Here is an 18,262-nt window from a genome sequence, read left to right as displayed (position 1 = left end):
CGACATTTGCAAACAATTTTCGTGATAACAAAATAATGCGGGATACTTACGTCGATAGTCGATAGTCGGTACAAAACATCGACTAAGCCTTTCAAAATATGACGGGCGGCCGATAATAGCGGGACCGCTTTTAAAACAGATAGTGAAGTACTTAAGTTGTTTATATTTAAATTTCCAGGCGAGTTGACAGTGGCTATTATCGGCTACCTCAGTATAAGAGATAACAGTGGCCACAATGAGATTTATTGCACGCCCGCGTTAGCACGGTGTGTTTAAAACGTTTTTATAAGAGTGTTACCCTGTGTCTCACACGTCTCAATTAGGAACTTTAATGCGGCCGCTAATATATTTTCTTTTTTCGCTTATAACAGCTTTGAAGATTAAAATCGACGCTAAAAACAAAGCAAACGAGAAATTCTCTTAATACACTCTGGCGGCTTGCGTAAGAGAATTCTTGTTTTTTTTTTTTGGTAACGGGATTTTTCTTTAGCCCCACTTTATACAAAACATTAAGAATCCTCAATATATTTTCAAGTAAATGTGGTTTACTATTTTTAAATTAAGTATTGATTTGACATCATTATCAACCCATATTCGGCTCACTGCTGAGCTCGAGTCTCGTCTCAGAATGATAGGGGTTAGGCCAATAGTCCACCACGCTGGCCCAATGCGGATTGGCAGACTTCACACATGCAGAGAATGAAGAAAATTCTCTGGTATGCAGGTTTCTTCACGATGTTTTCCTTCTTCGATTGAGACACGTGATATTTAATTTCTTAAAATGCACACAACTGCAAAGTTGGAGGTGCAGAATCGAACCCACACAATTTCGAATTTGATTCGAAAACTTTATGTTAAACTGGATGGTCTGAAATTGGCATGAAACTACTAAGTATTTATCAGATTTCTGAGATGAAGAAATACCCCAGATTGTCATGGAATACAGAAAAATTTATTTGTAATCCATGTTTTATTCATCTATATTTTTTATAAATCATTGTCAATTATTCTTATCTTCAGAAATTAAAATTTAATGCGTCATTATTTAAGATTCAAAAATTCACTATTCTGAATCGCAAATTATGAGTCACATCAGAAATAAATGCAATAATATAAACAAAAGTGTCGTGAACAATAATTTCGAAAACGACGAAGCAATTGATCACTCCGTAATTGGAGACGACATTGCACACCATCAAAGAAATGCACTAGGAAACGATAATTCTAATTGAGCTTGTACAATAATAAAAAATATCATTTAAATAATTCATACCGATGGAGACAAGAGGGAAACGTGTAAAATGACTAATATTAACATTTCCCTACAACACAACAGAAATTAAACTTTATTGACATTGCTACAGAGTTTAATTTTGCGCAAGAAGATATCACTTTTGCAAGCCCTGCCATTTATCTTTACCTTACACTCGGACGCAATTAATCAGAAGGCGTTGTCACATGCATACCTGGACACTAGTTACACGCCTCTGTTAAATCCGAGCACGCAATTATATGCCCAATTACTCAATCGCAGAGGCGAAAATTCTGTGTATCGTACGTGACAGATACAAATTATTTTGTCGCCTGTGGTATGGTATAGCCAGATAAAGAGAAAAAGATGATTTCAGGCTAATTATCGACAATGTCGCGTGGTCCTCCTTTTTGCGACCACTTAACACCCTTACTGTCAAATTGCTTTATTTTCGATACAATCTCAATACATTTGGAAATAAATACTATCCAGTAATCGTAGGTATTTCAAAGACAATTTATCTATGACATAGACATAAGGTATAAGTAGTAAGTATCTAATAGTTCACTAGTACTAACCTAAACATTTTGATTTATATGTTAAAAAAAAATTTCGTATGATATTTATCGGGTCAAGAAAACACCGTAATCTCTCTCTATAATTACTAACTTTCAAAAACCTTCTAGATTTATCTATGTCGTAATTGAAATTACAAGCAATTGATAATTTAAAATGTGTTAACAAAAACACTTAAATCTAAGTGACCTCATCAACGAAAAATTCATTATCGTATAGGTAAATGTGTTTTTTCAAAATTAAAACGCTATAACCGTAAATGAATACCACAGATTAAAACTACATTGTTCGACCAAAAACAACAAAGAACACCGCTACCGTCTTACAAAGAGTGGAACAGTTATCAGTACAGCTAAATGCGTCCAATAGTACAACTAATAGGCATAACAGGCCGACCATTTAAACCTATCAATTTATCAGAGGATAAAACATTCTTTAAATGTCTTCTTGAGCTTTAAGCACAGACCACACAGGAAGCCAATTTTGCAGAATTAAATAAACCTTTATTAATTACGATTCTTATCTAGAGGACGGGGCTTAGACAATTATTTGTGTATTTGCAAAGGAAAACCGAATGTGATAGGCTCACGTATCCACTGACCGTAAGTCTGCATATAGAAATAGCACCTATGTTAGTAGTAACAAGGGTGTGAATTGCGTCAGTACATTTTTAGATGTTGCAAGTTGTACAATAGAGTTTAATATTATGATGGTGTTATTATCATATTTCATTTATCGGTCCGTGCAACGAATTACTGTTACAATGATTATTATTTGCCATTTGTAATAGAATTACAGGCAGCTTTCTCATTTTTATTATTTGAATGCTATTTAAATATTTTCTCCATTTGTTAGGTGGACAAAATATGGTATATTTAAGAAACAACTACATATTATAATTAGACATTTCTTAAACACTTTTGAAGGAATTCTTTGGAATTTCTTTTTCACTGGATATTTCGAATAAAAACTATTGAGGGATCAAAGAGGTACCATACTTATAGAATTTCATTGAATCCAACAACCATAATCTTGAATAAAACAACCTTGGTGAGAAAAAATGCAGCTATGCAGCAAAAAACAAGATCCATCATTCTGAATATCCAATACCCGTTCCAGGATTTAATTAGCACTGCTATTTAAACATTATTTTGCTAATCCATTATTTCTCTCTTTCCAGATGTCAGCAATAGACCCGGACTGCGGCGTGAACGCGATAGTGAACTACACCCTGGGCGATGGACTGGCTCGACCACAGTTCTCCGTGAAGCCAGATTCAGGGGATCTTTGCGTTTCTGCCCCCTTGGACCACGAGACAACTAGCGATTTTGAGTTTCCTGTTATTGCTACTGACAGAGGTGATTATTAACATTCATTTCAAGAACTATTTATACAAAAAGCTAATAATAATATAAATTAGAAGAATAGTGATGATTGAATTGAACAATTTCGTGACGTCCAAGCAAAAAAATACATGGTTAGATGTTAAACATTCGAATGTACCAGCAGTTTCTACTAAATATAAGTCCTTTTTGTCATGTTTTGCAAAGGTTTTTTGGCAATCTCAATATTATTAGTTGTAAAAGATTGCTTTTACTAGTCTTGTTTTACTATGCTTCTTAAGTTGTTGATTATGGTTAATATCATGATAAATTACATCAGATAATATTACTGCATTACTTTTTATTCTAACAACAACATCAAATAATAAGAAAACGTAGGTATTACTTGTTATATTATCTTCTTTAAATGTATGCACAGTTTGATTTCTGTCATTTAGTATTTCCATCTTCAACTGACCATAATTTACTTCACCGTCTTAGTACAATCCCACAGCGTTATTGATCGTATAAAGCTCTAGAGTAAATCTTCAAAAGCTGCACACGCGTTGTCAACTGTATCGTATTACTCATAGCATTAAAAGGGGAAACAATGAATGCCCCTCTGTATATTTTTTGTGTCCTCCCATTCATTATCAATTGGAAGCAATAAGTTTGCCAGTGACAGTGGATATAGTTATGCATATACATATATCGCTTGAAATAAAGCACCGGCGAAATGGCCACAGAATAAATGGCAATGGAATAAATTCCAAAAGTGTCGGCCTCTTGTCCCACCCCTGATTTATGGAGCGAGAAGACCGAACTATTACTTTAGGCTGTGGTCGCATCGACTACGGATCCGTTTCTGATCCGAATCTGCAAAAACTAATATTTTGTGTATATATTACTAAAATTTTCACTTTAGATATTCTTTTGCAATGGTGCATACTATAATACTGCAAGGGACTAATCCATAGAGTTTATATGGAATTTTGTGACATAGTCTGGCGGTATTACAATTCGTGTTTCAGTTTGGTCCAGGGAATGGTTTATTTAATAAATTCTGCAAAATCTGCAATTTACGAAACTTTTTTGTACACACTTGAGATCGATGGGGAATTTCACAATAAATTTTATGTATATTTTCAACTTTCTAGGAATTTGTAGGCTCTTTTGGACTATATTGACCGGCCTAACTAAAATAAAGAACAAAAATAAGATAGAAACATAACAACAGATAGTAAAATAGACATTTTTTTAACAAACAACCCAAAAAAAAATTGTTAAGCGGCTAATGAATCGGTCAGAACTGAAACCGGACTCTATGCAGTCTGATCCTTATTTTGCGTTTTTGTTCCCTGCCGGCGACTTTGCGAATTTTAGGGGGGGAATTTCGGTAGTAATTTCGGCATTCGATAGTGAAACTGACGAGTTTGTTTAACTGAGAGATTTATTAACTTTTTTGGGCGTCAAAATGGAGATGTATGCATGCACGCGGTCGGAAAATATTTCAAGGCCTGTGTTAAATGCGCCTCCTTAAATTAAAGCATCTTAAGTAGTTTTTTTTTCTGTGACCATCCGAACGCGAGAACTTAAAAATTTTCGTATTTATTTTATTTCTAAATTAAATACAAATGTTGCTTTGTAATAATACCGTCTAATGCTCATGCTCATGTTATTATATTCCTAGATTGGTTATTTATTTGTTATTTTTGGTTATTTTTCATTTTTTTATACTTTATTGTATAAAAAAAACAGTTACATAATAGAAAACACAAACATACATGCTTAATGCATATGCAAGGCGGTCATAATGCTTTTGGCAATTTCTGCAAGACTTCTTTTTAAGCAAAATTATTTCTGAAACTTCTTTAATAGCTGAACTTTTATGTTTTCATATTTTTATTTTCTGTATTTTAATGCATTAAAGTATTATCTATCTATGCATTAATTTTTTAGTCTTTATATAACTTGAAAATTTTGCATCTCTTCTTGATTTGGAATAACTAAAATACACTCTAGTTTTCAACAGTGATGTATTAGTCGTTATATAATATCTATACAGTTCAAGGTTGATTATGCTAGTTGGGTCTGCTTAATATTCTAATGTGTCAGACTACTAGTTCTTAAAGAGCGATTATCATCTGACCGCCCACGTTTTATGATCCCCTTACAGTCAAATATCAAACCAGTGGGACATTAATTATAATCATTATCAAACTGGGTTATCAATTATCAATTTGGACAATAAGATGTGCCAATAAGCTTATCAAATAGTTATGAGTTAGCGTTGTTAGAATTTAGCGGTAAATCTATTACAGCATGTATTATAATTGCGTATGGACTACCTAACAGTATAAGGTATCTTATCTCGAAACTTAGCGCTTTCAGATAAAGCGTATGCTGAGAATACAACAGTTTTGAACCCGCGACCTTCCGGAATTCATTGCGCACTTATACCGTTAGGCTTTTGAGGTTTTATATTGTGTACAGTATCGTGTAGTTTATTCACAACGAGTTCTTAACCGGAGTCTAAAAGTCATATTCTAGCCTCTTAATCAATAACGTTTATCGGTGAAATAGCATTCCGGTGTCTTGTACCAATACGATGTATAGCCTTGTTGCATTTTAAGTTATTTGCACCACAATTAAAAAACCTTCAGACTGTAACTCGCTACACACTACACCGATTTAGGAGTCCAACTTGTGTTCCAACCAGACCAGATTAAATTAAATAGAATAAAACTAAATTACTTTTACCTTGCTACACTACACATTCATATATTGTCATATTTAATCTGTGACTTTGTGTAACTGTGTTAGTTATGTAATTTTCATCACTTTGCATATCCATTGATCATGTTGATGTTAAACATTAGGTGCTGGTTAAACAATATTTAATATTTACGAAATTATTATACTTTTGATTTGTTTGCAAGGACAATATGTCAAAAAGAAATGAATATTAAATATGATTGGTTTGTTAATTATGAAAAATAACTGTGAATTATGTATAGTTTGACTTATAGTCTTTATTGCAAGACTAAGGTAATGATTACACCCTAGCTAGATAACTTGTCGAACGTATTTTTATAAACACAAGTAAAAGTACTTAGATATATTTTCAACCCATTTGCAAACCAATTTTCAATTCAATTCTCATAGATCGTGTACACGAATTTTTTTGAAGTATTACGAAGAGTGATTGCTGTCAGTTCTATCTCTTTTATTACCAGAACCTAATCTATTTTTACACTCTATATGTTGAAAACCAAGTTGGCATTAGTAAGATCTAACAACTAATTGTTATAAGCCCAATTGGACCGTAAGTTGGAAACAGAGTTGGCCCTGTGTTCCCAACTTTAAAACGAACATCATTTTATTATCGCAAACATGTAACGAAAACGCGTTGACATCCGCATAAATCAACCGCCTGTCAATTAAACATAGTATTACAACAATACACAGACAATCAAGGGACCAATTATTTATTTATTCGCAGGGGGCCTGTCCACGACCGCAATGGTGAAGATCCAACTTCTCGATATAAACGACAACGTCCCAGTCTTCACCGTGAGAGATTACAACGTCTCTCTGAAGGAGGGGAGGATATCTAGCAACGAGCCCATAGTAGCTGTGTCAGCTGCGGATGCTGATTCTGGAAGATTCGGAACAGTTACGTACAGAATAGTTAATGGGAACGACAACGATGTATTCCGAATAGATAGAAGTACGGGCGAGATGTTTGTGACTAAGCCCTCGTTGATACAAGCGAATGGGAGGTTCGATCTGGAAGTGTCAGCGACTGACGGCGGGGGTCTAGCTGCAGCGCAAGGGGCTGTGGTGCATGTGAACGTGATACCTGCTGGCGTCGGCTCTGCATTGTTCGATAAGCCGCGATACAACTTCCGCGTGCGTGAAGACGTGAAGAGCGGGACTATTGTGGGCAGTCTCAAAGCTACGGCTGGAGGTAAGCTTTTTTAAATGTATTTTTTTAATTGACGGACTTAGAAAACGGAGTATGATCTGACTAGTAACAGGATCTTAGCTTAGGATGCTCGCTACAAGATAATTGTCGACGTTTGTCTCACATCACTAGTCCATCGCTATGAAAGAGAGAGTGGTATTTTCGATTTCGCTGTTGTTGGTTGACAACATGACTGTCTCTCTCTCTCTATTTCTCTCATCAGCAAAAATATGTCTTCAGTATTAGCTTACACTTATATAGTTCCACGATACTGGCAAAACATACGAATACTGCAAAGCGTGTTATTGTCAACACCACTTTAGGGTTAAGCGGTTATCATAATGCGGTTTCAAGTAATGATAAAGGACAATGCACACTTACCATCAAAATAATTATGAAATCGCAGTCATGCCATTTACGATATATTGTGTAATAAATCATAAATTACGTACCATATTAGCCACGCGAAGTCTATCAAAATTCTCACCTCGTAAACATTCAAATGACAAAACTCGATACTGCACCGATGTATGATGAAATAAGATACAATTACTGTGCCAGAGATTTCGACTCACAATGCGTTTCGATAACATTCTTTGAATAGAAAGCCATAAGCTAACACGAGGGGACGTTTGGGATTACATACAAAGAAAATCACTTAAGAGACAAAGTAAATATTAATGTTAGAGCGCGCCGACTACCGGGGAATCGAGTTACCTTATAGCTTCATTTTGTTTTAACAAATTTATTGAAATCTCCTCTGAAGCAGCAAGAGATGCGCTTTTAGCGATGAACTTACTTACATAATTAGCAGTTATTTAGTTGAATAAATAGTGTGGGTTCGAATCCGGTCCGGAGCATGCACCACGTGCAAATATCACGTGTCTCAATCGAAGAAGGAAAACATCGTGAGAAAACCTGCATACCAGAGAATTACCTTAATTCTCTGCGTGTATGAAGTCTGCCAATCCGCATTGGGCCAGCGTGGTGGACTATTGGCCTAACCCCCCTCATTCTGAGAGGAGACTCGAGTTCAGCAGTGAGTCGAATATGGGTTAATGACGACGTATGACGTAGTTGAATACGATACTACAAACAACAATTTTCCAAAGTTTTTAGGTTTTTAACAGTAAATAAAACTCATCAATAGAAAGGAATAATGAAATAAATAACTTCTTCAAAACTTCAAAACGAAGAATATGCATTAAAAAAAATTGAAATTATGAGTTTAATTTCTTACTACATTTTTAAAATGTACATCAGGGTTAATATATGGTACCTTATTTTGAACTTCGTTCTTTTAAAAATTATATTAGGGTCTTATATGGAACCTCCTTTTGAACATCGTTCTTTAAAAATTATATTACGTTCATATGTAGAACCTTATTTTTAACCTCGTCTTTTTGAAAATTATATTAGGTCATATATGGAACATTCCTTAGAACCTCACCTCGTCCTGGTAAAACTCTATTTACCGTCAACAAAACTACCTTTTACTGTCGGCAAATAGAGTCAAAAATGAAAATGTTCTTATATTCTGCACCACACACCAAAATCTTATAGATATGCGGAAAATACAAAATCGGCCATTGTCTCGCGGAATCACGAGCGTGTGATGAGAAGCCGTCGCACACGCTCCCACCTCCGTCCTATGACTCTTTATACTTTCTAATACGGGAATAACTTTGTATTGTAATCGCCATGAAAAAGGCTATAAATATATTGAAATTATGGTATTTGTATGCCCAGTGCCCCTTCCGTTTGGTGTCGATTTTATCAGGTGATGAAAATACTTTCAATTTATAATGAGGCCGTATATGATACGGGGATATCGGCGCGACATCGGCGAATGAAAAAAAGTAATTTAATTCTTGATTTATGGAAAAAAACGTTGTTTTGTTTAATTTTATTTTCACAAATCCATAGGTATGGTTGCTGGTAACAATTTTATGTGAACACGGGCACTTATGTGACGAAACCATTATGTATTTTAAAAAAATATTTCGATCTATATTGTTTGTCAATAAAATAAAAGGCATAATATGAAATTTGAGGACACAAGTGAGATTATTCATAATCATCATAAAATCAAGCGAACCAGGGAATCCTCGCGACTCGCTTGATGTCGTTAGTCCAACTGCTGGGGGTCGACGAACACTGCGTTATCTATTTCGCGATATGTTGAGCTATATCGGTGACTTTGGTTAAATCTCGTCATTTCTGATTCGCTCACGCAAAGATACTCCTAACATAGCTCATTCCATCGCCCGCTGTGTGACTGAGCCTTCTTATGAGGCCCATAGTTAGTGAGATTATTATTGGATCTATTCTCGTAGGAAATGTACTTATCTGTTATAGGAAATAGTTTACCACGTAGTATTGAAACTTTCCCAGACAAACTTTATCAAAGAGAACCAGTAACATTAAAAAATATAGCTAATAGTACCCACTCATAAAAGAAATCATTCAAAACTGAGAACGAATAAAAGAATGACGCCCACTTAATGCCATCGTGTTTTTTAAATCGAGTTTCATTCGATGCCCGGCGATCGCTCGTCGGAGATTCCACGCATATTAACATATAATGTTGTATTGGATTAATTGAGATCAAATTACTGATATTGCGCCAATTACACTTACAATGTATTGTGAGGATCGCCACGAGGTTGTACTGGATTCGTTAATTGATACACTCTTACGAACTTTAGCCGCTATAATTTTCATTAACAAAGTCTAACGCTTAACCTAAAGCTGAGTTAAACTAGGGAGCGCTACTTGTGTACTAAAACTACACTTTTCTTAAAAAAATACCTTCTGCTAGAAGTCGTTTGTAGTTTTTAGGCACTGAAATTGTATATTTTGAGATAAATATCATTATCTTCTGTAAGATACGTCTAATCAATCCAACTCCTTACAACAACTATACTATTAAGAGAACTTTCAAAATTACTATAGTGGAAGTTTAGGAAAAAGCTTAAGATGAATTTAAAATGTCGTAAAACGTTGTAGCTTTCTTTTTTTGATAAAATAATGATTCGATTATTAAAGTAGATTTATCAAGATTTTTTTTAAATATAAACTGTAAATTGCCGAGTGGTTAGGGTAGGACTGAGCCGGGGATGGGCATTCCCCTTTAAGTCATCCTCTCGTATTAAGCTGAACTTCATTGTCTGCTTCATGGTCATTAAGAAATTCATTTTCAGTAAGCAAATTATAATAAAAGAGTTTTAAAACATTATCCAACTGGTGTTTGGCATTCAAGGTTCCAGACAAGTTCCATCTTCATTGTAACAATACCCCGGGCTCACGTGTCATACATGATTTTGTAATTCCATATAATAGACGCCAACATCGAATTACTGCTATAACTCTTTCCAATCAATTCGCTGTTTAGCAAAAGTGTTCTTTACTACAATGTAGCGACCAATTTACGCACTTAAAACTTGTTTAACAGCTAATAAAGAAGATGAGTCCTTAAGGCCATTCTGAATTTAATGATAGTTCCTCTGTTTGAGCCTTGAATTAACCTACTTAGTTACAATTCTGTGGAAAAGTATGTAAGATTTTTTATACTGCATACGTTTGTGTTTGACTTATGACGTATACGTTTGTGTATTATGTGAAAGGGTGTGGATTTTAAATCTACTGCTAACAAACTTGTTAGGAGTAGTAGAAATTAAAATAAAATTATAAGGTCTAAGTTGGTGCTATGCCTCAGGCATTCAAAAAATGTGCAGTCATCCGTAAATGATTTCATATTAGGCTTGATTCGTTGTAGGATGTGTTTCATTACATGTACCGCAAAGTGTTGCTCGGTTTATTTGTAGAGGTTATTCACCATTACATAGGCCATCTGATTGGTCCAATTATTATATAAAAAAAAACACTAAACCACTAAAAAAGTTAGCTGAATAGTTCCTTACAAGATCGCAGTCGAACTTTTCGATCTATCGTTCGAATAAAAAATCTCTTGAACATCGTATTGAAGAGAATCCTAGAACAAAACACCATCAAAGGGTTACACCGATGCACGCAAAGCGGACCGCAAATCTTGGGCGCTATCAACAATAGTACCCATGGATTTCCCATGGACAAGTGCTCGTATAACGGGCGCGGCTCGCAATTCAGTGATTTACGGCGCTCGCGCTCCGTACATAGTACAGGATAAACGTGCCGAGCTGAATCGGCCTCGTTTACACCGTATCGTAACATACATAGTTACATACAATATAGCGTGACTGTATTTTTTTTATAATTATTAGTATCCAATGCGCTGGACTGACCAAGTAAAAACCGCTCTCCATGGATCGCTCCACGAGTGTGCTAGGAGAGCCACACTACGGGAGGAATTTTGCCACCGCACCCAAATGACGACCACGACCACTCTGTCAAGAGCGTAACGACAATGAAGAAGAAGTATCCGATTATTAGTCAGGCACTTTACATGCAGAAGAAGGAATTTTTCTAATTCGTATAATCTATATTAATATTATAAAGAGCTAAACTTTGTGGTATTGTAGGAGGTAATCTCTGAATCTGTTGAACTATTTTTAAGAGCCACGTTATTTGTGAGTGTGTTAGGCTATATTTTAACCCCGTTTTTTGACGGGAATGGAAACTATGCGGGTGAAACCACGGGGCGTCGACTAGTATATTACAATGCACTATCACTTTATTATTTTTAAATATTTTTTAAATTGGTCTCTATGTTTTTTTTTATTTCATTATTAAATCAATCCTTGTTTAAACCTTCGATTAAACAATTAATTGACTTCTTAATTATTTTTTTCATAATGAGATTCCTTAATGCATTCAATAACGACACGAGTAGATATATGTAACACCGTACTGTCGTACATCACAACGATTATTTTTAATTTTACTTTTTAAGTCATTTAAATTTCTAATCAACTCTATAATAATTAAGAATGAAAGAAAGTTAGTAACAAAAGAAATATACTAACTTGCACATCTAGTAAACGATAAATATGTAGTACTATCATCAACTAACTGACGCCGCGCGGATCATCCGCGTGGTTCCCGTTCCCGTATCAATACGGGAATAATATATAACCTATAGCCTTTCTAGATAAATGGGCTATCTAACACTGAAAGATTTTTTCAAATCGGACGAGTAGTTCCTGAGATTAGCGCGTTCAATCAAACAAACAAACTCTTCAGCTTTATAATATTAGTATAGATTCAGCATTTGTGCTTTATATTTGTATTTTTTACTTTGTCAAATCTTGCTTGCTTATAATAATAGTATTTTTCTAAATCATCCCTCCATGCGTCTAATGTTACGCTGCGGTGTAAGGCGAGGACCGTAAGAAAGTCTTATTGTATAAATATTAGCAGAACACAACGCATTGGCCGGTGATACGGCGGGTATAGTTTATTAACTGCCTTCGTATTACAAACTATTTTCAGCGGAACATACTCCTTATAAACACATTTATTTATTCAATTCACAGCTGACATAGTCTAGGAATGCCTTTCCACATCTTATGTACATACGTTTACACCCCTACAATTACTCTATTTTCATGAGTTTTTTCGTTCTCTCTCATCATTGAGGATCGTAAACATACTTCAGTTCCAGTTCTGGCTCAGGAAAAAAAAACATTCATTCATAACCATGTATGCATGGTCATGAATGAATGTTTTTTTTCAGCTGAAAAAAAAAACATTTATTCATGACAATGCATATTTTGTGTGAGTATGTGACATTCATGATGAGAGTGATTTCCTTCGAAGCCATCTTCCAGACTTCGGTGTGTTCGCTAACAAAAATGTCCCCTGAAAATTTAGCAAGAAATTTAACATGAGTAATTAATTTAATTAGTAGACCTAATTTTTTTAATTACCAGGCTATTAAGGAGATAGTAATTAAATTAATGAAATATATTTATAAGTAAATAAATTAATATAGTTAATTTTCTTAATTACCTAATTAATTAATTAATTACCTTACCCCTTCTATTAAAAATTGCATAAGTATAAAAGCACTATTCGTTTTTAATCAGTATCAAATTATAATTCGCACTCGATTGTTCCTATTACCAAGTTAATACTTAAATAATATAAATGGACTTCAATCTATCTAGCATCTGTGAAATGTTAGGCGACCGTATTGAGGAGTACCATACCACAGCAAAGAAGCGCAAAATGGTAAGAGACAGCTTCGCTCCAAAGTCCAAGATGACAAAGCTCACTAAGGAACATCACACTGAAAAGTCTATTAAGAAACAAAGCGGTTTAACCATGTTCGCATCGACGCCCTTAGAGGCATCCAAGATTGAAACAAAACAATTCTCAGCTATGTTTTCTTCCGTCACAAAACCTCCGACACCCATTACAGTTAAAAGAAACACGGAACATCCAATCATAAAAGCGAGAAAGTTAACCTTTGATGATGGAGAGGATTCTAATGTGGACGAAATACCTGAACTGGAAAAGTCACCAGCAAACTTATCTTCAGTCACAAGGTTAACTACATTAAAAACAATTAAAAGACGTGGTCTGCAACGGACAAATCTGGTTGCTAAAAGACTCTTTGTTAATGAAGAAGACCAAAATGATATCGAATGCTTGTCCAAAGGTTATGCTAGCAAAGCTCTGACACCACTGTACACGCCTAAAAGAAATTGCATTTCAAAGAGACGTATGAATGCAAGAAAACTGTCTTTTAGCGATGAAGAAAATGAAGATACTGTAGAACTTTCTTCGAGTCTTAGTGAAGATAAATTGATTTCAATGGAATCCATGGAATGGTCCAATTCCAAGACGATGATGTTAAGCGTGGGGATTTTTATACGTCCTATTAGAGATAATTCCAAATGAGAGTTTTCATTTGTAAATGAATATTATTCATATAATTTCGATATGAAAAAGTTTTGTATTGTAATTTATATCTAAAATCGCCTAAATGTAAATTTAAATTGCCAAATGTAGGTTAATTTTTAATTGTATGTTAATTTATTGTTTATTCTATCTTTTTACTAAATTTTAATGTTTGTTAATGTATAATTTGTTATTTATGTGGTAATATTTGTTATGTATTATAAATTCGAATAAATATTTCCTGTTGAAAATAAAAAAAATGTTTTAACATTTAGCCCCAATTTTTAGTCATTTCAATAAAAGTACAGACAAAAACTTTTAACCTATTTTCCATACTTTTCTATTTTTCTAAGTTTGTTTGGCTTTGGATGTACTATGCTCGTAGTTTATGGTATAGGACATACAAACAAGCCGTTGAACTGTCAAAGTTGACAGACGTCACGTTGGTGTGTCAAACTGAAGGAAACGCTGTCTAACGAGACGAACCTTCAGTCTACACAGACACAAAAACGTGCTTAGTATGACAATCTTACCAGCTCCTGCATTCTGTAAAGTTACAGCGATGTGACATCACTAATTCCCATGGCAACTTCGTTGTTAGTGACATTTTATTTTGACATCCCATAGATATAAAGATCAGAGTCTAATAAAACTTGCTATAGGTGAATATTACATCAACGAGAATCAAATAGCGGAATCACACCCCAGTTTACCACTACAAACACAGCCAAGCGGACTTCTCAGAATTACAGATTGAGTACACTCTGTAATGGGCTATTGAAAATGTGACTCATTGTCACATTTTCAATGATGATTCTCTTCTCTTCTAGAGTTTCCATTACTGAAGGTCGGCGGTCTTTCTAAACGTTTCCTTGTCCATGGCTAGGCGGAAAAGTTCTTCGACTGTCTTTATGCCATGATGATGATGATGATGATGATGCCCTTCCCGAAATAGATTGAAAATTAGATGGTGATGACTAAAAACATTGAAATTTTACAATTCCAGTGTCCACAGGTGAACTTGACGGGAATAAACTCGAGGCGGTCAATACAATAGAGTACGTTTTTCGAAAATTTTGTTTCAAAATGTAAATGCGCCGGCGGAGTTCAGGCGGCGGGTAATAATAAATTTTTAAGCAATTAACCGCTATCGGTGGCGGGAATATTGCAAATCACATCTCTAGATTGCGAAGATACCACGACTTATCCGGCTTTGTATTGCTTGCGTTTGGTACAATTCAGAAGCTTAGAAGAATTCTACGTTTAATCTTTAAATTGATTTATAAAAAATTTCATTAAATTAATTACAAAACTTCATTAAATTAATTACAAAACTTCATTAAATTAATTACAAAACTTCATTGAATTAATTACAAACTTCATTAAATTAATTTAAAAACTACAACGCCCGCGAGTCGTTCGCGTGAAATTATGTGTTTCACAAATTCTGCGGGAGCCATGAATTTTTCCGGCATAAAAAGTAGCCTTTCTGCTCCAAGGTCCTATTTATCTTCATCCAAATCGGTTTAGTAGTTTAGCCGTGAAAAGATATCAGACAGACAAAAACTTTCTCGTACTTTCTCACTAAATGTGAATGAGTAGGCAAATAAGCCATTGGCCATTTACAGCTTTATAAACAGACTTCCAAAAAAGTTAATTAAAAAAACATTGGAAATGATTTTTGACCTATGATAGTATAAAATTATCATTGATTTTGACTCTATTCGATAGCATTGCTTCTGTGGCACGCTTTCACTTTTAACCTAAGCCAGCCCTTAGCCGGTCAGAGCAGCTCAAAGTTTAATTAGAAAGAGCACCATAATATTGAACAGCATTGCCCAAACGCACGCCCCCCCAGATTTATAGCCAACTGCCCGGAGATAAGAGGCCATTAATTAAAAAAATTATCAAATGTGAGACGGATTCAATCTGAATGAGTTCCGTACACATTTAAATGATGAAATATTGTTTTTAAATAATTAAATTCAGTTTTTTGCAATTGGCATATTTCTAATTCATAATTCTGAACAAGTAGTAAGTAAGCTTCAGCCGTATAATTAAGTTATAATTATAACTTATTCAGTAATCAAATTAATATAAGTTTAATTAGTAATCAAAGTTAATAAGGATGCATCAATTTAACGTTTGTTAACGAAATTTTCATGACACCATCTTAAGATACTTCATCACTTAGTATTAGTATTAGGTCGTGAATTTATAAACGTAGTCGCTTTTAGAACTAGATAATATCCTCTCCAATACTATTGACAACACTTACGCAACAATTTCATGATTATTGGTTGAACACTATAAAATAAATTCACATAATAATCTTTGATGGTGGTAGAATCTTTGCAAATAGGCAACTGACATTTCATAAATGCTTGTAAACTTAAAATTTTTGAATGTGAATTTTATTTTGTGTACAATATTCTTCTTCTTCTTTATTAGCTGCTTTCTATCACATCGGTGCTGGCCTTCTTTAACCTCTTTAGGATGTCAAAACTAAGTTAGAATATTTGTTAGAGCTAATGCACTGCGGATCTCTAAAAATGTAATTTAATGGGTCCCGACATCCCCGCGTTTGAAATGCGCTTGCCACAACTGTGGAACCAATTAGTTTGGTGCCGTGTTTCGTGCCAATCGTATGAAATTTATTTGGATATATTGTAAAAAGTGTACGTGTAGAGATAAGATAGGATCAGATATATTGAGAGTAATAAAACCGATGACTTAAGTAGCCCGCATGTGTTGGCGCGGTGGACAGTGAAGTGTTATTACATCTAGAGTGACGCTGACTCTATCGATAAAAGTTCTTCGTGTTTATGATATCGATGATTGATTAGTTAGCTCGTTGGTTCACTGGTGAATATATCACGATATGGGATCACGAAGTCAGGTTCTTCTAAGATAGGTTTCTTCTAAGATATTTTCAGTATTTCAGCCTGGAGTTGAAAAGTTGGTAAGTTCACTTCGGGGAGCACGTTAAGCCGTCCATCCCGTCATTATCTTTATCATATGATAGTGATTGTAAAATCGCTTAACATTATCCTAAGCCCACCAACCCACAATGGAACAGCATGGTGGCCCTAAGTTCCATATTCCTTCTCTTACACAGAGAACGGATTTACTTTCCCTGCTGTTATAATAGGCTGATAAAGATGAAGTTATCTATTCTTTGGATATTACTTTTCTAAATATATTTGTTTATTATTATTATTACATAATTAATAAAAATGTTAAAGGACCTTATCCCTCTGTTTATCTATACTAATAATATAAAGCTGAAGAGTTTGTTTGTTTGTTTGCTTGAACGCACTAATCTCGGAAACTACTGGTTCGATTTGAAAAATTCTTTCAGTGTTAGATAGCTCATTTATCGAGAAAGGCTAGACTATATATTAATTATCCCCGTATTCATACGGGAACGGGAACCACGCGGCGTCAGCTAGTTATCGATAAAGGCTCATGTACTTACTTAAAACTCAAGTATTTTGCAAAAAAGAAGACATATTTTAATGATGTTTAATCATAATAGATTGAAACATAATTTTATTTACAAGAAACCCGTCATGGGTCAACACCATAATGTATTGTACCAATTAATTAGCCTCACAGTATTTCCCTTGAGAAGTATTTTAAGACATCAAAACAATCTTCGGTTACCTCAATCAGTCAATGCTGGTGAGATAAGGTAGGTACAAAAAATAACTAAGGTAGGGTACCTAAAGTTATCTTTGTCATAAATGATAACCAGGGTCACCATTGTTTTATTTCTTTTGGGATTAAATGTTAAATTTTTTTTTTCTTTTTATTTTTTATTAAAAAAAGAATATTTTCCATTATTTTTAAATATTGACCAATATTACCATTCCATTCCAAATAGACGGGAAATAGCTGTATTAGGAGTGGGTTTTTTTTTTATTCTTTACAAGTTAGCCCTTGACTACAATCTCACCTGATGGTAAGTGATGATGCAGTCTAAGATGGAAGCGGGCTAACTTGTTAGGAGCAAGATGAAAATCCACACCCTTTTCGGTTTCTACAAGGCATTGTACCGGAACGCTAAATCGCTTGGCGGTACGTCTTTGCCGGTAGGGTGGTAACTAGCCACGGCCGAAGCCTCCCACCAGCCAGACCTGGACAAATTAAGAAAATCTCAATCTGCCCAGCCGGGGATCGAACCCAGGACCTCCGTTTTGTAAATCGCGTACCACTGCGCCATGGAGGCCGTCAAAACGTGGCCGGGAACGAACCACCACCCCTCGATAATGAGTCCGACCGCTTTTACCGTTGAGCTAT

The 18,262-nt window shown here is 34.8% G+C and overlaps 1 protein-coding gene across 2 annotated transcripts in view; it reads left to right on the top strand.

Annotated features, from left to right (window-relative positions):
• Positions 1 to 18,262, top strand: part of LOC112058497 (protein dachsous) — a 390,923-nt gene that overhangs the window by 348,765 nt on the left and 23,896 nt on the right. For both annotated transcript variants that reach the window (XM_024099373.2, XM_052883647.1), the window contains exons 3-4: positions 3,009 to 3,186; positions 6,653 to 7,120. In XM_024099373.2, coding sequence (XP_023955141.2) covers positions 3,009 to 3,186; positions 6,653 to 7,120 — 646 coding nt within the window. The remainder of the gene's footprint in view (positions 1 to 3,008; positions 3,187 to 6,652; positions 7,121 to 18,262) is intronic.

Source organism: Bicyclus anynana, chromosome 9, assembly GCF_947172395.1.
Source record: "Bicyclus anynana chromosome 9, ilBicAnyn1.1, whole genome shotgun sequence".
Classification (NCBI taxonomy): domain Eukaryota; kingdom Metazoa; phylum Arthropoda; class Insecta; order Lepidoptera; family Nymphalidae; genus Bicyclus; species Bicyclus anynana.
The sequence above is the reverse complement of the archived record's forward strand: the minus strand, read 5'-3'. Positions and strand labels throughout refer to the sequence as shown.